At 40.3% G+C, this 22,522-nt stretch overlaps 2 protein-coding genes across 5 annotated transcripts in view; one reads left to right on the forward strand and one right to left on the reverse strand.

Moving 5' to 3' along the window:
- The window catches only part of LOC121303517 (astrotactin-2-like), a 615,708-nt gene that overhangs the window by 381,664 nt on the left and 211,522 nt on the right, over positions 1–22,522 (forward strand). For all 3 annotated transcript variants that reach the window (XM_041234251.1, XM_041234250.1, XM_041234252.1), the window contains 3 exons: positions 5,990–6,114; positions 7,187–7,291; positions 13,206–13,385. In XM_041234251.1, coding sequence (XP_041090185.1) covers positions 5,990–6,114; positions 7,187–7,291; positions 13,206–13,385 — 410 coding nt within the window. The remainder of the gene's footprint in view (positions 1–5,989; positions 6,115–7,186; positions 7,292–13,205; positions 13,386–22,522) is intronic.
- Positions 15,440–18,740, reverse strand: LOC121303518 (E3 ubiquitin-protein ligase TRIM32-like). 2 transcript variants are annotated; one of them, XM_041234254.1, is made up of 3 exons: positions 18,655–18,696; positions 18,474–18,542; positions 15,440–18,209 (listed from the first exon to the last, which is right to left on the reverse strand). In XM_041234254.1, the coding sequence occupies exon 3, from the start codon at positions 18,189–18,191 to the stop codon at positions 16,248–16,250; it is 1,944 nt and encodes a 647-aa protein (XP_041090188.1). In that variant the 5' UTR covers positions 18,192–18,209; positions 18,474–18,542; positions 18,655–18,696; the 3' UTR covers positions 15,440–16,247. The 2 variants fall into 2 exon arrangements, with proteins under 2 accessions (XP_041090188.1, XP_041090187.1); XM_041234253.1 differs by lacking the exon at positions 18,474–18,542 and having other exon boundaries at positions 18,655–18,740.

Here is a 22,522-nt window from a genome sequence, read left to right on the forward strand (position 1 = left end):
CAGAAATTGGGACGTAAATGAAAACAGGAACAGCTTATATTTAAAACTGTGATTACATTTGAGATAAACTAATGAATCCTGTCACAAAACTGATATTTGATTTACAATACATCGCGCAAACTATTATAGATATATGCTATTTGAAAGAAAAAAGTACACCACTACAGAACAAAACATTCTTACATTTGTGCATGACATGATAATTCTTATAAAGTAATAACCCATAGTTTGCTATATTAGTACAGCAAAATACCACGTTATATTTTAATTGAAAGGTTGTGGAAAGCAGATCACGCTCTTTCTGATCATAATGTTAAAAATGCCTGCAAGCTTTTCCACTTGTGTGACGACATATTCATGTGACAGACAAGGACCAATGAAAACGTGAGACTTATGCGGTTCCATCACAAAAACCGGGCCTGTGTCATACCTCTAATATTCCGACGTCATTTTTGGTGCAGAAAAACATCTACGTCACTCTTGGATTTACCTGCCACACCAGCATTGTCCCGCATTGACTCGAAAATCGTAGTATTATTAATAAAGGCTGCCCTAGTATAATCGCCACCCTCGTTTAAGGGCCGCAGTCATTTTGATCAATTTAAAATAAACACTGCAGCACCAAATTGAAGTAAATGGTAAACCGGCATAGGCTGTATCATACATAATGGTTAGTGGTACCTGCACAGCACTATATAAAATGAGGTAGACTTCATGCCTAACAATCATCCATGTATATCACACTGATGAATTTCACTGGCTTCAATGGGTTGTAAAAGCAATATGGACTGATTGAAAAACAAAGTTCAGTTTTGTGATCAACAGGAGTGCTGATCTAAAGAAAGGCATTAATGTCTTTAAATGTGAAACCAGGGGATTGTGAGGGAAGGGCAGCTTTATTTGTGTAGATTTTGCATTTCTTATCCCTTCACAGTTCTTACAGTAGTGAGTACCTATTTCCTCATAGGACGTCTGGACTACCTGTGCCCTCTAGTGGAGATATAAAATACAGCAACTATACAATAGTGTGCCAAGAACAGGGACTGGTGAGTTTACAACAGGAAACAGCAGAGCATCACAGTAAAGCGCAGTAAAACACCTTGATTCTTACCTGTGTATGCATCTCTTTTCATGTGCTCTATAGAGAGGGAGAGAACATTGACTTGTTATTTAAAAAAAAAAAAAAAAAAAAAAAAAAAAAAAAAAACGGGTGAAACTAATTTGTACAACAATTTAACTTTAAATAATAAATGAAGGGGGAAAAACACATCATCTAAATGAAATGAATATAGTGTGTTATAGAACCTATTCTTGTAGAAGAGAAAGAGAGACAGACAGAGATAACTAATTGACTGTACTCAAACCTCGTGAACACATGTGATTTCTTTCTTTTTTTTTTTTTTTTTTTTTTTTGATCAATATATTCCAGGTATAGCTGAGTACAGTTCTCTTTGTGATAATCTATAGTGGTACATTAGGGGCCTCGGGAAAGAAACCCAAATACAACCCTTCTACTAACCCGTGGCCGTGGCAGTGACTGGCTCTTAATGAACCCAAACAGAATTGTCATTGAAATAACAACTTCTGTGCTCATTTCAGTCTGCATCTCAGACCTGGTTAGTTAGGTCCTGTGAGGCACTGCAATGAAGGCAGACAGTTAAATGCAATGGGGGTCCCTCTTACTCACGTTAAATTGTGTCATGCAATATATATATATATATATATATAGCCATGTATGTTGATGTAGTTTCTCAAAAGCAATACTGTACAGCCATCCAATATGTTTCAATTGTTTTATTTACAATATTTACAAAAACAAAGAACACAATTCCATGTCTTCTTTAAGACCGAACTAAACTTATTTACTCCCCTAACTATATCAGGACGGCTACATCGTTTGCCTGTGAAGTTTCTTTCTCTGTTCCACAATGAACCCCCCCCCCATCTCCCCATCTTCAACTTCGCCTTGCCTCTCCTCTTAAACAAAGAGCTGCAATATCACAGACCTGTCTGTAATGGATTAAGTCAACCTCAGATGCTCTGATTTCTGCAGACTGGTGACTTCTAGCAGTCAGCATGCTGGCACTGCAGTCTATTTTTTATCCACTTCTTTTATACAAGTCCTACGTTGGTGTATGATGTCTTGCTCTGCCGTAAGACAACAAACTCCCCTTCAGTTACTTTGACACAGTAGTAAATATAAGAACATAAGAAAGTTTACAAACGAGAGGAGGCCCTTCGGCCCACCTTGCTCGTTTTGTTGTTAGAAGCTTATTGATCCCAGAATCTCATCAAGCAGCTTCTTGAAGGATCCCAGGGTGTCAGCTTCAACAACATTACTGGGGAGTTGGTTCAAAACCCTCACGATTCTCTGTGTAAAAAAGTGCCTCCTATTTTCTGTTCTGAATGCCCCTTTGTCTAATTTCCATTTGTGACCCCTGGTCCTTGTTTCTTTTTTCAGGTCGAAAAAGTCCCTTGTGTCGACATTGTCAATACCTTTTAGAATTTTGAATGCTTGAATTAGGTCGACAGCATAGTCTTCTTTGTTCAAGACTGAATAGATTAAATTATTTTAGCCTTTTTACCTCTGCTGTACTCTACAGTGTAAAATGAAGTTTGTCTAATGCCAGCTGCCGTGTATTGTAATTAAAATGTGTCCGTGCTCTTAAAAGCTTCCTGACTTACCCGATAACTGTACAGTTGACATACGGAAAGGTTAAACAACTTCTTATGAGACGAGCACTGGGGTTTACAAGTGACTGCTTATGGCCAAATGAATGCCTGAAGGCTGTATAGCAGTTATGAACTGAACTGAATGATTCTCTTCTCATGGGCAATTACTTTACATCTGCAAAGGCTCCTGTCGAGTTAGCTCCCTGTGGCCCAAAAACAAACTCTGAAATTTGTACAAGAATATATATGAATAATAGAAACTACAGTATTGGTAATTGTGTGTATTGTAGAGGAAATTATGGAAACAATTATCAGCCATTGTATATACCCAACTGTCAACAAGCATGTGATATTGATTTTTGTTTTCATGGGTTAGCACTTTGCCACACTCCTGTGTAATTGAAATAAGTTGTATTAGCCTCCGTGCTGTCAATTGAAGTTTTAACAGTTGTGCTACTATGTGGCTCTATTTTTATTTTATTTTTTTTAATAATCGTGCCAACTACAGACACACACATAATATTATTACTGGAGAGTGCGCATCTGCATGGCAAATAACTTGCACAGTACAGTAATATAGAGTGTAGCTCTAGAAATGAAACCGAAGCTGTGATACTCAGTCCGGAGGGAGGTGGAATTCACTCAATGCAGCATTTCTGCATAAGCAGCCCACATTATGTTAGGTGCTTGAAAATCATTTTCAGGGTAAAATATACCAGAGGCTAGTTTTCTCTTACACTAGAGGAAATAAATCTATCTTGTTGTTTCTATGCAGAGCTAGCTCTCACTTCCTCCCTAGATTCCTTTCCAAAGAATTAGCTTAGCATATTGAATCAAAGAAGCCAGAGCTTTTGACAAGGAACCGTACATAAACAATATGATATGCGGGAGGTATAACATATATATAATTGTAACAGAAAGAAATTACAATTTCAATTACAATTGCATCCTACCTTACCTTTACCTTCAATAATATACAGGTGGCATGATTTACAAACGGGTTTCATTAAGCCAGAACACCAAACTCGGTGCAGTGCTTCACAATAACAAAATGAATGGCTATCACCACTTCTACTGTTTTGCCATTAAAAAATACATGCTGGATTGTGTGTGTGTCTGTGTGTGCTCTGTGTCTGTGAGTGCGTGTATGTGGGCAGGTATTACTGTCAATGTGCAGACAAAATTTAAGAAAATGTCCTCAGAAAAATAGTAACTCCTGAAAAACTACATTTTTAAGAACTAAACATACTTTGAAAAAAAAAATTGTAAAGGTGACAGAATATTTAGTTTGTTGTTTGACTGGAGTTAAAAACAGTAAATAAAAATATAGTGAGTCAATGAGAAGTCGCCACAAGTATAAGAATGCAAACGTGTGTGTGTGTGTGTGTGTGCGCGCATGCATGGTTGCATGTGTGTGTCACGCATCAGTTAATGTATTCTTATAGTTAAAATGTCTTTGTTTCTGAAATTTAAAAAAAAAAAAAAACGTTTGAATGGGAATACCATTTTGGAAAAGCATGCTTTATAAAATTGTTCCTGGCTCATTATAATAGCAATGTATTCTTTATAGGTTTATTCACTTTGCGCAACACATACATGTCGGCAGGAGACTTCACAGGAAATAATGAACAACTGTTAGAATGTTTGTGTTTATTTTTGAGGAGCACCCCAAATTATGTAATACAGCACTCGCTTTTTAGAATTACATTTATACTTTATGCTGACTTCTTCATTGCAACATCCTTCAAACCTGACCTAAGCATCACAATTCGATACAAGTGTTGCTCATGTCTTTTCTCCAGGAATAGGGGAAAGGGACATTATTTATTTATACTGCCAAAAGCATGCCTAAAGCAAGCATTACCGTTATCTACAACAACTGCTAGGGGTTTAACTACAGAGTCAGTTTGTTATTTTATCCATTGCTAAAGACCTGGGAAGTCCTTAAACAGATTTCACATTGTTTGTCATTTCTTACCTGGCTAAAAATCTCTTCTCGATTCCATCTCCTGGTGCACAGCTGATTCATGCTGCACTGTGTCAGTCCTAAGAGCTTTAGGTCTCAAATGTGCAGTTTTGAAAGAAAAACATTCTAGTAAAATGCTCGTAAACATGTATTTATTTTGATTTGAAAACATGATGTCGGGCACGTTTGCACTGCCCATGTCATTGCACTGCATCAGTGTTTTCTGTGTTCAATCATATCAGCGATGAATCAGCTGGTTTGGTAGTGACAGGAAAGAAGCTGCAGCAGGTGTGGGACAGCTCCCCCTCCAAGTGAAATGACCAAGGAAGTGCAACACTATCTGAAAGTATGACTTTTAAACAGAGACTGCTCTGACCCATGCAATTCCAAATAGCATGCTTTAAAATACATACCCATGCTTACTGTTGACACAATCCTTATTAACTGCACTTACTGTTAACTTCAATCGTTATTAACTAAACTTACTGTTAACACAACCCTTATTAACAACACTTACTGTTAACACAATCCTTGTTAACTACACTTACTGTTAACTCTAATCCTTGTTAACTACACTCATTTTAAGGGTTCAAGTTTGGTAATCTGTCCAGAGCAGTTTATTGAGGGTGTTATGACGGTTGTTTCTATTGTTCAAGCTCCACTCACGCTCTGTTATAACAGAAATGAAAAGGGTTTTAGGTAACCCTGCACAGCTCCACTTCTCATGTGTGTGCTACTTCACCTGCAAGATCACTGGCAGTATGGAGTTCAAATCAAGAGCATTTTACACAAGATTCCCTTGTCCAAACTCAGTAAATAACATTCCATTTTCCAAGTAGTCTCATCCTATATCTTCATGGCTTCAGATAGTAAAGAACACACATTAATGGCACAGAAAGCCCCTTACGATACAATTGGAGTGGCTTTCATGGTTCTACTCCCAACTAAAGAGAGTACATTTTTTGAGCTGATTACTGCGGCAGCGAGCCTATGTTATTGTACTTGCATCCCCGTCAATTCTGTTAATTCATGCATTAAAGAGCTTGATTAAGAGTGTCAGCGATGTTGTAGTGGCAACTAAACGATCTGGGAAATTATTAAAAAACACATGAGATGCAAAATACAAATGGTTTTGTGAGAAGGTGAAGTGAGAAGGAAAGTGAGAAGGAAAGATATTAAAAGTGAATTTCTTGATGTTGAGCTTTCAAGGGAAAAGCTCTGCCTGTAAAATGACTAGTCCGTGAGGTGTTGATCGATTGCAGCCAGATGACTGAAGGAGAATAGCATTCATCTTGACTCTGCAGCCTTCACCACAGAGTAATGCATGCCTTCTTGTCCCTCTCTTTTTAGGGATAACAACTTTATAAAAGATTTCCCCCAGCTTGCCGATGGGTTAATGGTGATTCCCCTCCCTGTCGAAGAGCAGTGTCGAGGGGTTCTCTCTGAGCCGTTACCCAACCTGCCTCTCCTGACTGGTAATTGTATGAGGAATGCAATATCTGTCTATAAACTTGTTTTAAAGGGATTGTAGCTGACAAAATAATTCACTTCCATTTGTTACATATTCCATACCTTCACCAGTAATACCCAACTGTGCAGGGGTACACCCCGCCCCTGTGTGCATGTGTATTTGTTTATATTTGTGTTGTTATTATTTTAATGTATGGTTTAGTATGTAAAAACACAATGTTTTGTTATTATTGTTTTACAGCCTGGATGGGGTTAAAATGCCCCATCCAGATAAAATCGTGAGAATGCGTGGTCAGCAGCGAGTGATTGTTGACAAATTGGCTGTTGACCACGCATATGAGAAACCCTGTGCCCAATGTGGTCGAGGGGTAAACTAGGTATTTGATAGCTAGTTAATCCCTTGGCCGCAATATAATAACAAACAGCTTTGGCTGAACGGCGTTAGTGTGTTCAGAGGTGGGACGAGAGTCGGGAGGTAAAGCAAAGAAAACCCCCAGAAAGACAACACGTGCTATTCGTGCTAGTTTTAGGCTAGCAGGATACTTGTTTAGTTCTGTGTCTGTTTGTTTTGGCCACTGTGCCGTTTTGTTTTACAAAGTGTTTTGTTTGTTTAAATCTGTTATTTTGTTATTAAACACTCGCTTCAGCGCTTCCATACCCTGGAGTACTGTCTGTGTCCATTCTCCTTCCTGGTGTGATGTCACTCGCAAACCATCCATTTCACACCAACACAAATGGAATGACCAGAGATTGCAGCACATTTAAAAACAGTCCATAATCCCTGATAATTGGACACCACTACCTCATATCTATTAGAATCAAGCCTGTTTCTTCACAGAATAGGTTCAGCCTCCCTATTACTTACCCCCAATCACCACCCACATTTGACCTCAGCAGTGTCTTCTGGATCAAAGCATGTTACTGGCTGAAAGCATGCCAGTCAACACAGAAAGCAGCTGGTTGGTTAATGACAAGAAAGGAGCCAGTGAAGGTGTAGAAACATTGGCATCCAGGGTGCGACTGGTGTCTGAATGGCCAGCCCTTTTTAACAGTGTATTTTCTGTATTGATAACGCAGGAGAAGCCAAGCACAGTGAAGCTATGGGATACCCTATGGTGCAACAGTGGAGAGTCCGCAGTAACCTGTACAAGGTGAAGCTCAGCGCCATCACACTGTCAACAGGTAAACACACACACACACACACAAATAACAGAACCACATTTTTAAAAAAAATAACCAGGATTTATTAACTGCAGAAGCAATGCCTACTTCTAAACACATACCTGGGACTATGGAGTGCCATGTGTAAAAAAAAAAAAAGTATTTTTTCCCAGATTTAACTTAAATATTGTATTTTTTCCCCAGATTTATAAATGTTAACAACAGATATATAAACAATAAAAACTATTTTAAATGTGTACATTCAGATGTAATTTATAAATCTTAAAATATCTGGCAACTTTTCAACATTTAAATGCTAAATCGTTAAAAAATAAATGTATATTTTGTTATTAAATATTTATTTTGAGAATCGAGATTTAGCTGTTCGCAAATAAATCTGGATTTTGTGAACTTAAATATTTAACTAAATCTTAAATCTAAAAAGATTTAACATTTACCTTCAGTAAATATTTAACTAAATAGTACATTTCTTAACTAGATTTAACATTTAGCTAAATATTTAACTGGCCAGCAAAATCTTGAGTTTATATGCAAATGAGCTCCGCCCACTTTCACACTCTTGTAATACTGAAATGTATAATATGTATATGATATAAGTTAAAACTGGAAAAACAAGTATTAAAATATTAACGATTTTTTTTTAAACATGGCACGCCATATGGGACTGCACTTCTGTGTCCCATACCTTCAAAAAAGCTTTGTTGTCCAATGGATTTCTAGCAGTTTATTAAAGATGTCATGCTGATGATGAGCTAAAGAGCCTGATTCTTATACATTATAATAACGTGCAAACAAAATCAGCAGTATTCTCCATGCATGTGGAATCCTTGCACTGAGCCATAAGTTTGCTCAAGCAAAGGTAATTTCATGAGAGTAATCTGATGAAGGTGCTACTGTGTACCACCCTGCTATATGAACTACAGTGGCCAGTGTTACAATGTTTGTGGAATGCATGGAGACGGTATGGTATAACAAAGCCTGGATGTGCTACATTCAGTTTAACTGAACACATTGAAATTATCTCAGCAGGTGCACTAGTCCTCTGGCAGTGGGATCACAAACCACCTGCACATTGTAACAATTATACTCCTTTCTTTACTCTTTCCAAATACTGAATGTGTTTTATTTTCTAAAGGTACTATCACCACATGTCCTCAATTACACTGTAAATGGTGTATGAGCAAAATGTTTATTCATATTTCACAAGCTCAAACCCCTACAAATACGCTTTTGCTACTACTTGCCACAATAGGAGATTATTATCCATTACACCTACAAGCTATTTTATAACTTGGATTCATTTTTATATGGTCGACTTATTGTACATGAACAAATTACTTGACAAAATTAGGACAGCCATCCTAATGTTTCAGACATTACATCAGACATTCTTGAAATGTATGCCCTAACTGCAATCAGAGAATTACCATCTGCCAGATCAATTAGGGTCCTTAATTGGAACATGTCCTGTAATTATGATTTATGACTTTGTCACATGGTGCATTGCTTCCAAGTCATCTTGTATTAATGAATATATACCTCTGCCTCTCAGTGCGTGTGAGAGTAATCCAGGATGAATATATACCTCTGCCTCTCAGTGCGTGTGAGAGTAATCCAGGATGAATACATACCTCTGCCTCTCAGCATGTGTGAGTGTAATCCAGGATGAATACATACCTCTGCCTCTCAGCGCATGTGAGAGTAATCCAGGATGAATACATACCTCTGCCTCTCAGCGCATGTGAGAGTAATCCAGGATGAATGCATACCTCTGCCACTCAGCGTGTGTGAGTAATCCAGGATGAATACATACCTCTGCCTCTCAGCATGTGTGAGGGTAATCCAGGATTAATACATACCTCTGCCTCTCAGCATGTGTGAGCGTAATCCAGGATAAATACATACCTCTGCTACTCATCGCGTGTGAGCGTAATATAGGATGAATACATACCTCTGCATCTCAGCGGTGTGAGTAATCCAGGATGATACATACCTCTGCCTCTCAGCATGTGTGAGTAATCCAGGATGAATACATACCTCTGCCTCTCAGCATGTGTGAGTGTAATCCAGGATGAATACATACCTCTGCCTCTCAGCGTGTGAGTAATCCAGGATGAATACATACCTCTGCCTCTCAGCGTGTGTGAGTAATCCAGGATGAATACATACCTCTGCCTCTCAGCGTGTGTGAGTAATCCAGGATGAATACATACCTCTGCCTCTCAGCGTGTGTGAGTAATCCAGGATGATACATACCTCTGCCACTCAGCGTGTGTGAGAGTAATCCAGGATGAATACATACCTCTGCCTCTCAGCGCGTGTGAGCGTAATCCAGGATGAATACATACCTCTGCCTCTCAGCGCGTGTGAGCGTAATCCAGGATGAATACATACCTCTGCCCCTCAGCGTGTGTGAGTAATCCAGGATGAATACATACCTCTGCCTCTCAGCGCGTGTGAGCGTAATCCAGGATGAATACATACCTCTGCCTCTCAGCATGTGTGAGCGTAATCCAGGATGAATACATACCTCTGCCTCTCAGCGTGTGTGAGTAATCCAGGATGAATACATACCTCTGCCTCTCAGCGTGTGAGTAATCCAGGATGAATACATACCTCTGCCTCTCAGCATGTGTGAGCGTAATCCAGGATGAATACATACCTCTGCCTCTCAGCGCGTGTGAGCGTAATCCAGGATGAATACATACCTCTGCCTCTCAGCGCGTGTGAGCGTAATCCAGGATGATACATACCTCTGCCTCTCAGAGTGTGTGAGTAATCCAGGATGAATACATACCTCTCCCTCTCAGCGCGTGTGAGCATAATCCAGGATGAATACATACCTCTGCCTCTCAGCGCGTGTGAGCATAATCCAGGATGATACATACCTCTGCCTCTCAGCACGTGTGAGCGTAATCCAGGATGAATACATACCTCTGCCTCTCAGCGTGTGTGAGTAATCCAGGATGAATACATACCTCTGCCTCTCAGCGTGTGTGAGTAATCCAGGATGAATACATACCTCTGTCTCTCAGCGTGTGTGAGTAATCCAGGATGAATACATACCTCTGCCTCTCAGCGCGTGTGAGTAATCCAGGATGAATACATACCTCTGCCTCTCAGCGTGTGTGAGTAATCCAGGATGAATACATACCTCTGCCTCTCAGCGTGTGTGAGTAATCCAGGATGAATACATACCTCTGCCTCTCAGCGTGTGTGAGTAATCCAGGATGAATACATACCTCTGCCTCTCAGCGTGTGTGAGTAATCCAGGATGAATACATACCTCTGCCTCTCAGCGTGTGTGAGTAATCCAGGATGAATACATACCTCTGCCTCTCAGCGTGTGTGAGTAATCCAGGATGAATACATACCTCTGCCTCTCAGCGTGTGTGAGTAATCTAGGATGAATACATACCTCTGTCTCTCAGCACGTGTGAACGTAATCCAGGATGAATACATACCTCTGCCTCTCAGCGTGTGTGAGTAATCCAGGATGAATACATACCTCTGCCTCTCAGCATGTGTGAGGGTAATCCAGGATGAATACATACCTCTGCCTCTCAGCATGTGTGAGCGTAATCCAGGATGAATACATACCTCTGCCTCTCAGCGCGTGTGAAAGTAATCCAGGATGAATACATACCTCTGCCTCTCAGCGTGTGAGTAATCCAGGATGAATACATACCTCTGCCTCTCAGCATGTGTGAGCGTAATCCAGGATGAATACATAACTCTGCCTCTCAGCGCGTGTGAAAGTAATCCAGGATGAATACATATCTCTGAATCTCAGTGCGTGTGTGAGTAATCCAAGATGAATACATACCTCTGAATCTCAGCGCGTGTGAGCGTAATCCAGGATGAATACATACCTCTGAATCTCAGTGCATGTGAGAGTAATCCAGGATGAATACGTATCTCTGCCTCTCAGCGTGTGTGAGCGTAATCCAAGATGAATACATAACTCTGCCTCTCAGCGCGTGTGAAAGTAATCCAGGATGAATACATACCTCTGAATCTCAGCGCGTGTGAAAGTAATCCAGGATGAATTCATACCTCTGAATCTCAGCGCGTGTGAGCGTAATCCAGGTTCACTGTATCTTTGCATACCCTAGAAGAGGCTATTCCAGCTCAGCTGTGTTAAAAATGCTCTTGTTTTTAACTGCAGATCAACACTTCACTTGTCTAGACGTTTTTGAAAATTAGAACACCTTGGATCCATGCAGAACTGTATTTATTTACTTATTTATTGTTTTGTATCTTTAAAATGTGTGAAGTACAAAGTGTCACGAATCAAAGACCTCCTGCAGTATGGGCTGGAGGCAATAGCAAATCGGTTGGAATTCCGTACAGGGTGACACCATGAAGTTTGATCACCATGAAGCCTAATTAGTTTTTTATTGTCAATAGTAAATTTATGGGATTTATTAAATAATGCCCCTGATCTCTTTTGCCTAAGCTCTTGGCCCCTTGCATCCAACAAAACATCCTCAATGTCAAAAACCAGGGCAAAGCAGTGGCATCCTACCGCAGTATGAGATTTACACTTCATTGGCATCATATATAAAGCTTAAAGAGTAACAGGGTTCTGAAAAATAGTGTTGCACGTCCTCATGAGCTGCTACAACTGTTTAAATAATGTACCTGTATTTTGTTGTCATTGCTAACATCTTGACAGCTTTTTACACTCATAACTGCTTCAAGCCTCTTTTTAAAATGTGCACTGGGATTTGATATCTGTCTTCTAAATCACTGTAGGAAGAGCGACAAAAAATAAAAATAAAACTCTGGCTTTTCTGTTCCGTACCACATCAATGATCGTTATTGCTGTGTTAACTGTTTGACAATGTGGGCAATAATCCTTACGCTATCAGTGCACTAGAGCAGACATTTTAAAAACAGCTTTGAAATAGACTTTAAAGTTACAGCTGCATGGTCCAGTGGTTAAAGAAACAGGCTTGTACCCAGGAGGTCCCTGGTTCAAATCCCAGCTCTGCCACTGACTCATTGTGTGGCCATAAGCAAGTCACTGAACCTCTTGTGCTCCGTCTTTTGGGTGAGATGTTGTTGTAAGTGACTCTGTAGCTGATGCATACTTCACACACCCTAGTCTCGTATCTTGTACAGTGCTTTGTGATGGTGGTCCACTATGAAAGGCGATGTATAAAGATTATTATTAGTGCAAAAAAAGTTGTCAGGATGGTGACAGTGAAAAGAGAAATGACAGGTGTTTTATTTAAACAGTTGTAACAGCACTCAGAGATGTGGAACACTAGATTTTTTTGGAACCTCGCTACTGTTTAAGGTGGTGTTGCTAGAGGATGGTTGAAAGGCCTGCTGCTAATAGATATATTAAGTTACACTTAGCTTTAGCTGAATGAGATATTATAAGTCTGCTAATGCAATTATCAATTAATCCAGCATTATTTCTAACTGAAAGTAGTGTTAAATTACATTAAAGTTTTGTCTTTATCTTTGCAATCTTTCTGAGTATCCACCCCTCTCCCCCCAAATGCTGCTGCTGAAATGTTAATGAATTATAATTACATCCAGATAATTATTTCTCATTACCCAGTTTCAGTGATTCACCTGGTAACACACTGTTATAATAGTTTAATGAGTGCTAACCAAGGTATTCTTAACAGCACTAGCAGTGTTATCACTGTTATACAGTTTGAAGATCTTTGCTTGCTTTGTATACTTCAATTTGGAATATGCAGATATTTAAAAGGCTAGAAAAGTCTTGTAAGAATTAACTTCCTATGCTGCTGTTCAGTTTCAGGAAATGATTCGATACCAGGAAGAAACCGGTAGATTTTATTATATATTTTGTTAAATCAACACATGTAACATCTTAAAATAAGCAGACCTTTTCTACTGTAGCATGTAAGAGTATTCCACGTGTCTCTCCCAGGGTTCTCTAAAGTGCTGAAGGTGCTAAACGTGGACAGCAGTCGAGAGGAGCTGCTTGCGCTCATCCAGCAGCACGGCACACACTACATTGCTGAGGCCCTGTATGGCTCCGAGCTCACCTGCACCATATACTTTCCCAGCAAGAAGGTTCAGCAGCAGCTCTGGCTCCAGTACCAGAAAGGTAAGCACAGCCAGTGGCTGCAACGATTTTGACATCCATGCAGTATGGAATCTATTGCCATGAATGCAGACAAGCCTTTGCATAGCGGTTAAATCGCTTGTTGCTGGTTCGCAGCCAGCCCTCTGCCCTGTTACATGGGCAGTATGTGGTCCAATCCTCTATGTTGACATTGCTGATCACTTAGCACTTCTTTGGTTTCTTCTGATTAATTCACAGGTATTATAATGGAGTGCTAATGTGGTTTTCCAAACCCTTCTTTCTCTAAGGGGTTTACTTGTTTATGCCTGGGAGAATATTAAAAAAAAAAAAAAAAAAAACATTAAAAAAAACAAATAGCAGGAAGTACCCAATTACAGGCCAGCTTGTACAGTTTGTTATCTAAAGGGTTAAATGATTATTCATACATGTCATTTATTACCTGTTAGGTATCCCTTTTTACTGAATCTGTGAAACAGTCATGTATACACATGCAGCTGGTGCTTCTCAGTTTCAGACAGTGACTCACATATCGACTGAATAAATACAGTGTCCTGTCACCACTGAATAAATTCACATAGCTGTACAGTACCACAGTCCTGTCACCACTGAATTCATTCACATTGCTGTAGTGTCCTGTCACCACTGAATACATTCACATAGCTGTACAGTGTCCTGTCACCACTGAATTCATTCACATAGCTGTACAGTAACAGTCCTGTCACCACTGAATACATTCACATAGCTGCACAGTGACACAGTCCTGTCACCATTGAGTACATTCACATAGCTGTACAGTGACACAGTCCTGTCACCAGTGAATACATTCACATAGCTGCACAGTGACAGTCCTGTCACCACTGAATACATTCACATAGCTGTACAGTGTCCTGTCACCACTGAATTCATTCACATAGCTGTACAGTGTCCTGTCACCACTGAGTACATTCACATAGCTGCACAGTGACACAGTCCTGTCACCACTGAGTACATTCACATAGCTGTACAGTGACACAGTCCTGTCACCAGTGAATACATTCACATAGCTGCACAGTGACAGTCCTGTCACCACTGAATACATTCACATAGCTGTACAGTGTCCTGTCACCACTGAGTACATTCACATAGCTGTACAGTGTCCTGTCACCACTGAGTACTAGCTGGAATCTGATTTAACTGCAGTGTCTACACGGCAATATTACTCCTGGGTGAATACACGCTACATTTTACTGCATAGCTTAGCTCTGCACTTCATCGGTTTAACCCATTAGGTGCCATTGTCCTTGTTTGAGGACAGGCTACTTTTGTAATATTTTGGACAGTGACACATTTCACCACTGAGTACACTGGCACAGTGATCTACCACTGTTTCATTTGAATGTTCTCTTTAACTATATTGTTATAATAACTTACTCTAATTTTATTAACTGCAAAAGTGAAGAGTAATGCAAATTAATTCATTTAGCAAATACAGCCCTTCAGATGCTTTTACAAAGCCTCAATATAAAATAAGAAACCTAAAAATAATCCAGTTCTGCGTGTTTCCCTCCCTACAGTGATGATAAAGCTCAGTGTTCTATGTGTGGAGCTTTGTAGTCGGAGTGACATTTCTCAGGTCTTTTCTCAATACTGTTGCATGTGCAATTCTGTGCTGAGCTGTGTCCCTGTTTTAGGGGGCATCTATGCAATTAGAATTCAGTTTAAGAAAGACAGGGATGATCTGTATTAATTGGGTGCATGAACTTTTTTTCAGGGGTGCTTTTCACAACAGATTTGTAGGGATAGCGCCTGGCTACAGGTTTAATTGGTTCAATCAAGGACTTAAAGGGTATTGCTGGAACAAATACCTGGACTGGAATGACCTGTGTTGTCCATCGTGTCCAGAACAAGCAATGTTCAGATATTTGTTGGTGTAATGCAGAAATGCCTGCGCCCTCTGTACTAATTTGTCACAGCACTATAATGTATCACTACACTATACAGTAGATGCCCTCATTGTGACCACTCCCCCTCAGCACAGCAAACACACCTATTGACTACCTGAAAGGTAAAGCAGGCTTGAAATGAACACAGCTTTCTGTAGCATCAGATTTATTGCACTCAAAAGGTATCAAACAATTCACCCAAGTAAAGTCAGGGTTTAAAGATGCTCTTTAACACAAAAGACAAACGGTTGAGAATGCACATACTTCAATGCCCCATTTGGTGATATGAAAACTACATGTATAAATGCATAGGGAACGTTACTGCAGTAATTACATGACTAGTTCATTTTAAATGGTCACCAGCTGCCTACCCCGGTGGGTGGGTGTGTTTTGTTAAATGAAAGATAAAAGATGCCATAAATCAACTGCCATTGATCTTGTAATGTACTGTTCAGTATGTCAGCAGTGTTGCTTCAGTAGAATACTGCATGCTGGTGTAGACTGTCATTTTATTATTATAATAATAGCGTAACGGTACTAACCCACGGACATTTCTGAAGTTAACCAGGAAATACACAGCCTGGCAGGGGACACATGGTGTGCATCCTTTAATGCAGTGCTTGCAGCTTCGGCTTTAACTTTCAGGGACCCTCAAGCACTTCATGAACAACACACCACCCTGTTTGCTATATTTGAATTATGAAGCTCTGATTCTTTATTTCAAAACAAGCACCAAAAACCCATCTTAAAAATATATATAATCAGCCTGAAATATGAACATAAAAGGCCACTTCTTTTTTTTTTTTTTTTTGGACATACACTTTTAACACCAATATTTAGCTTTCTGTACTAAAATAGAGTAGCAGAGGTTCCTGAATCTGAAGCATGTAGTTTCCTATAGGAATGGAAACAGAAAACAGATGTTAAATCTATTGCAAAACGACATTCTGGGGTTCTAGCCCTAGTCTGTGCAGGACTGTCTTCTTGGGTGATAAGTATACACTTTTACACAGTGGTCCCAGCAATCCAACACCAACAGCTGGCCTTTAGGAGTTATGGCCAGACCAACAGGACAGGTTAGCCCTTCATGGATCAAGACGTTGAAACTCCCTTCTTTGGGAAAGTGCAAAATCTCCTTCCGACCGCTGTCTGCGACCAGTAGATCTCCTCTGGAATCCACACACATTCCAGCGATGCAGCGGAAGTCCTCATTTTCTGAAAAGAAATGGCTCAGTTGTTTGCCCAGTTGTCCGTTGGTACCCACAGACCCAATGGAAAAGCCCCCCTCCAGTTGATGCTCGTTGTGCCTGTTCTCTATGTTTAATCCCAGACCCTGAGTAAAATACACAGTCCCACTGCTGTCGCAGGTAACAAACTTGGGGCGGACAGCTGAACACAGCCTGCTATAGTTCACAACCCCCACACTGCGATCCACCGCGAGACACCACAGTTTGCCCCCTTCCACATCCGTGACCACAAACTGTCCTGAAGGCATTGCTGCAATGCCCCACGGTTTAATCAGCTGGTTCTTGTGGCATGCTACACAGTGACCATCAGGTGTGTACACCTTCACTGAATTGTCATAGTTATCTGTGACGCCTATCAAGCCCTGATTGTTAACGGCTATAGACAGTGGAATCAAATTCGGAAGATCTACCCCAAGAAAACTGAGAACAAAATTGTCAATGGTGCTCGGACTTCGTCGGATTTCTTTTTGGAAGCCCTTCCGATTGAAAATCTGAATTCTGTAGTTTCCACGATCGGCCACGAGCACCTCCCCTTGCATTGTAACACACAAGCTAACAGGAAGATTAAACATGCCATGCAGATTGCCTTTGCAGCCCATTTTCTTAATGAATTGGCACTGCTGTGATCCAGAAGCTCCCAGCTCCGTAGCCTTTGGTTTGAAGCTGGGCGACGCTGTCAAAGTTTTTTCAGCCAAGTCTATGTCAACATCTCGATACAAACTGAATGAAGATTGTGCCTGTTCCTGGTAATCCTCTTCCGTGTTCACGGTGACCTGGTTTGTTCTGACCTGCCCCACACCCAAAGGCTCCAGGTGTTCAGCTTGGACTAGTTCAGGCTCCTGCAGCTTCAGAAGCACAGGAAGGTTGCACTTCAAATCCAGCTCCTCCTCGTCAACAGCCTCTTCCAGCAGAGCAATATCTGCCTGCTTTATTTTCATGGTAAGATAGTCACATCTCGAAACCAGCTGGACTTCTGCCAGGTTTAAAAGATAGGTCTGTTCCTCGAGAGCCTGGTTGTTCAGTTTTTCGATTTCTGACAAGGAGCTGGAGAAAGCCTGGCGAGACTTTGTCAGTTCATCCTGTAATCCAAGCTCAGCTTTAGCATAGTCCTGCTGCACGGATTTGTACTTTAACTGTAGGTTTCTGCAGACTCCATCCAGAGTAGACTTCTTCTTCTGTATATCCTGCATCATCTGCCGCAAAGCAGACAGTTTCTCTCCCACGTCTCTCCTGCGCTGCTCGGCCGCAGCGTGTATAGCAAGCACAGGGTGGCCTTGCTGCTCATGTCCCTCAGCTTTGCAGGTATCACACAGCACCAATCTGCACACCTGGCAGTACTGCTTTGGTAATCTGTTCCTACACACTCTGCACATCAAACACATCGTTGCACTGGAGCTTGCAGACTCAATGATTTTAAGAACAGTCAAATTGTCTGCAAGCTGGGAAATGTTACTCATCCTGGACACTTTGCTACAAAAGGGGCAGCGCACTAAGTTGATGGTGCTTGCAAGCAGCTTCTCCAGGCACTGCCTGCACACAGTATGCCCACACTGCAGGAGCTTGGGCCTTAACTGGTCCCGATTGAAAGTCTCCATGCAGATTGAGCATTCCAGAACCTCCCTGATGATATCTGGGTCAAGGACTGCTGCAGCGGCCATGGTTGTACAGCACAACCCCTTGAAAGATGTAAAAAAAAAACACACACAGTTACTAAACTGATGATTGCTCCATTTCTCCGTAACATTTAAACAAGGAGAGAAAATAATACTGCACAACCTGCCAAGAAAATTACCAAACCATATTTTAAAACAACATGCTGGGTCGTGACGGCTGACATGCCGATTATTTTCATCTGTGGATAAAACACGCTTATTTCAACCACTTTCTTTTTTTAGTTTTCCACCGAAATCATAACTGTGTGCATGCCGTGCAAAACAGACCTAGCATGGAGATACCAACACTGACACTGCGTCACTGTCACAGCCAGGCCTCCCCTCGCACAGCCGGCTCTGCCGGGAAAACAGATACTTTCTGATATCAAACTATGTTATTTATTTTTGCAAATAAACAATGCTGCTTTCGTTTTTATTGGTAGTCGGTTACGTTTTCTGAGATTCTTACCAGCACTCCACCTCAATGTCAAATTCGCTCACCAGACACTTCTCGCGTCTCTGTCTACAAGGAAACACTGCAACTGCAGCCGTGACGTCCTAGATCCTAAAATCCGCCTTTCCAGTGGTTTTATTGGCTTTTCTGGGCGATGCGACCTGTTCCTGAAACTCATTGGTAATTTGGTTGCGTCAATCAAACCGGACCCCTCGGTTGTCACGTGTGTACACAGAGGTGTTCATGGGATTTGCAGTTTTAAGATACCGGTATGCTGGTACTTGAAGGCGAATCTTCACTTGACAACTTTGAATTACTTGCACGTTTTATTTATTTACAAATTGACATTGACATATCAAATATTTAAAAGAAAGAACAAAAAACATATATACATTGATAATACTTTTAAATTGAGCAGTCAGGGTTTGTATCGTTACATCGCCGTCTCTTGTAAAATAAATAAGTAAACGCACACGCACACGCACACGCACACGCACACACACATGAATATCGGTCGAAGACTGATCACTGTGCACCAGAAACAGAACATTTTTCTGTGGTGCAAAATACGCCCGAGAAGAGAAGAAGAAGAAGAAGAAGAAGAAGAAGAAGAAGAAGAAGAAGAAGAAGAAGAAGAAGAAGAAATAATGTGCATAGTACCTCGTTAAATTATAGGCTGCGATATTAAAGTCTTTGTATTTGTTCAGGTTTGTTTAATCATTTCACTCAGTTATAATTTATATAGATTTAGAGTTCATTTTTCAGCTCTGGCATAGTCATTGGCTTTATTTCCACAGGTATTCTTCCTCACAAAAAAATGCCAACCTTATACGTCTGATGTTTGTTTAAATGAGCAGTTCTGGTTTTGGCCACAAGAGGTCTCTGTAGACTAAAAAATGTGCTGGTTGAGCAATAAGCAATTATTACAGGATGATACCGTAGCAACGGTTAGCTTCGCGTGCTGTTTTGTTTAGTGTAGAACAGGTTAATATGTGGTCTTGCATCTTGTAGAAAGCTGTTTAGCTACCAAACGAAGAACAATACTACGAGTTTGATTAAGAATGTTTCGGCAGTGAATATGTGGTGCAAGAAGCCATGACTGGTAGCACTCCCAATGGTTCCATTCTCAGATACCAATATAGCTGTTAGTCAACAGTAACATTGATATTGTACTTCAGTAATTGACAGTAATTGCAAATGCAGTGCATAAACTGTAGAATGTAGAAAGTTTTCAGATGACCTTTCAAAGTAAAAAATACCACCTTTTAACTTAGCTTTTTTTGTTGTTGTTGTTGTTGTTGTTGTTTTGTTTGTTTTTTAACCAGAGGACAATTATACACAATAACGCTAGACTATCACCTTTATTATGCGCATTTCCTAATCATAACCCATTAGAAATGACAAGCTATTTCTGCTTTATAGAGTTTGACTTTTCAAGTACATGCGGCTGGCTTCACAGCTGTCCTGATGAAGTAGGTGTTTCCTGTTCTGTCACCTTGAGTCCTTATATGTCTGGGGCTTTATGGTCACAGAGCAGACATGACCTACTGGGAAGCTACCGGTTTGTCAGGGAATGTTTCTTAACTATGCTAACCAACACAGACCACCCACGTGGACTCGCAAATTGACATTAAACCCACGGCAGTCATTCTAAATCCTGCAATATAAAACTGATATGATCGCTGTGTGGGGATGTAAAAGAAACTGAAGCTTGTCATATTCAGCATGTGATTGTCCCATTCATTGCTGGGTTCTTAATTCAAGCTGCAAATTGTATCATTTAAAATTAATGTTGTTTTCTTTTTCTTTTATTGATTCTAAAGGTAATTTTAATAATTTAGATTAGATTAAGCACTGTCCAAAATGTTATCGAGGAAGGGGGATACCCCGAAAGACTGTGTTACCAAGCAGCCATGCTGATGAGGGTACAGACTGTGTTACCAAGCAACCATGCTGATGACGGTACAGAATGTGTTACTAAGCAACCATGCTGATGAGGGTACAGACTGTGTTACCAAGCAACCATGCTGATGAGGGTACAGACTGTGTTACCAAGCAACCATGCTGATGAGGGTACAGACTGTGTTACCAAGCAACCATGCTGATTAGGGTACAAACTGTGTTACCAAGCAACCATGCTGATTAGGGTGCAGACTGGGTTACCAAGCCATGGTGCTGACGAGGACAACAGTATCTGTAAATTGCTCTTCCCTTCTTTAAGCAGTGTGGGTCATTCAGGTTAACTGAAACCATCACATATCTTCGGATCACTTTCCTGGTGAGTGTAGAATTAGTCTGAAATGTCTACCTCCATCAATGTACATTATTAATGTATAACAGCAGAATTCCTGCCTGTTGGTTTCTAAATATCTTGGTATCCCTTTTTGCAATAGTAGTTAATGGGCTCTATACAGATTCCTCTGCATATGTGGGATTGCATGTATTTGCTTACAATTATGTATTCAGTGGGATACCAAGATCTTTGGTGAACAAGCAAGTGATTATTTATGTGCTGTATTTAACCAACCGTATAACATTTATGAAAAGATTCTCGATGTTCATTTATCTGGAAGTGAGTGTGTAATATGAGTTGTACGCACTAGATGGCACTAGTAGTTCATAGTTGGCCAGTGTATTTCACATATGTAATTTAAGTATTTTCTAAGTCCTAAAAAACATTCTTGATCTACTGTAACGCCTGAGGAAAACAGAGGGCCTGACTCCTAAAGCTATACTATACAGACACTGGATTCAGAGCATTCTACTGTAATGTTCAGGTTAAGATGGGTGGATTTTCAGTTCAAAAGAAGATAACAGTGACTGATCTGGAAATCTTTTCAACGTGTGAAGAATATTAAAGAAGGATTGATCTAAATCTGGTACACGTGGAATTGCAATTCCAATTTGCACATTGTGTAGTAAAGGCAATCGAACTTGTTGCACAGTTACCACATTTCTTAATATTTTAATAAAGCGCTTCCATCAATAGCTTCAGGTCAGCGCCTCAATTCCAGACTGGGACATCTAGTGGCAAATCTACCAGAACTGGTTTATAAAATAGAGACAGTATTGGGTCTCTCCCAGGCACAGACTGACAGCAGGGCTGGCTATGGAACCTGAAAAAAGCAAAGTTATTGGTCAAGCAAGGTTCCAGCTGTCCATATATTGGTTGGATATGGAGAGTTGGAGTCTTGTCACATATTAGAAATCAAAGTTACAGAGGTACAGTAGCTATAAAACTGAGTGACCAACTACTAACAAAAACAAATTCTAAAAGTAGTAAGTAGACATGCCAATTTGGATGAAGAACAATTAAATGAACTGGAAGATAGCAAAAAAACGACCCCAAAATATTAAGGGATTTTTATGGAAATGTAAGAGATGCCCAAGGAGAAGAATATAACATTTTAAGCTACATTATTCTCCGAGCTTGAATAAACTGCTTCTAAATGAAAACATAGTTGGGAAATCTGTCAATATACACTCACCCCGACTTCATCACTTAAGTAATGTCTTTTTAGCGGTTTGTAAATGCCGCTGGAAAACACAAACAGACACTTCTGCATATTATCTAACCCTATTCGACACAGACTTTGGAAAAATAATGAAATCTGAGATGCCATTGAATTATTATTTTTTTCCGACTGTTCTAATGAAACATCGTCTTTCACTGAGAGAAGAAAATGTATTTCAATACTGCCTCAAAACCGCCTCCTGGTGGCTCTTTTCAATGCCAATGTACAAAAATATATACAGTAATCCCTCGCTATACGAGCTATCGATATACAAGATTTCAATTACACAAGACACAGAAATTAATACCTACTTTTCCATTAAACAAGCATATTTTCGCTCTTACGAGAAGTGAGCTCGCAAAGTGGCC

The sequence above is a fragment of the Polyodon spathula genome, chromosome 33 (genome assembly GCF_017654505.1).
Source record: "Polyodon spathula isolate WHYD16114869_AA chromosome 33, ASM1765450v1, whole genome shotgun sequence".
NCBI lineage: Eukaryota > Metazoa > Chordata > Actinopteri > Acipenseriformes > Polyodontidae > Polyodon > Polyodon spathula.

Coding starts and splice junctions, on each gene's coding strand:
- LOC121303518 (XM_041234253.1), bottom strand. CDS start 18,191: ATGGCCGCTGCAGCAGTCCTTGACCCAGATATCATCAGGGAGGTTCTG.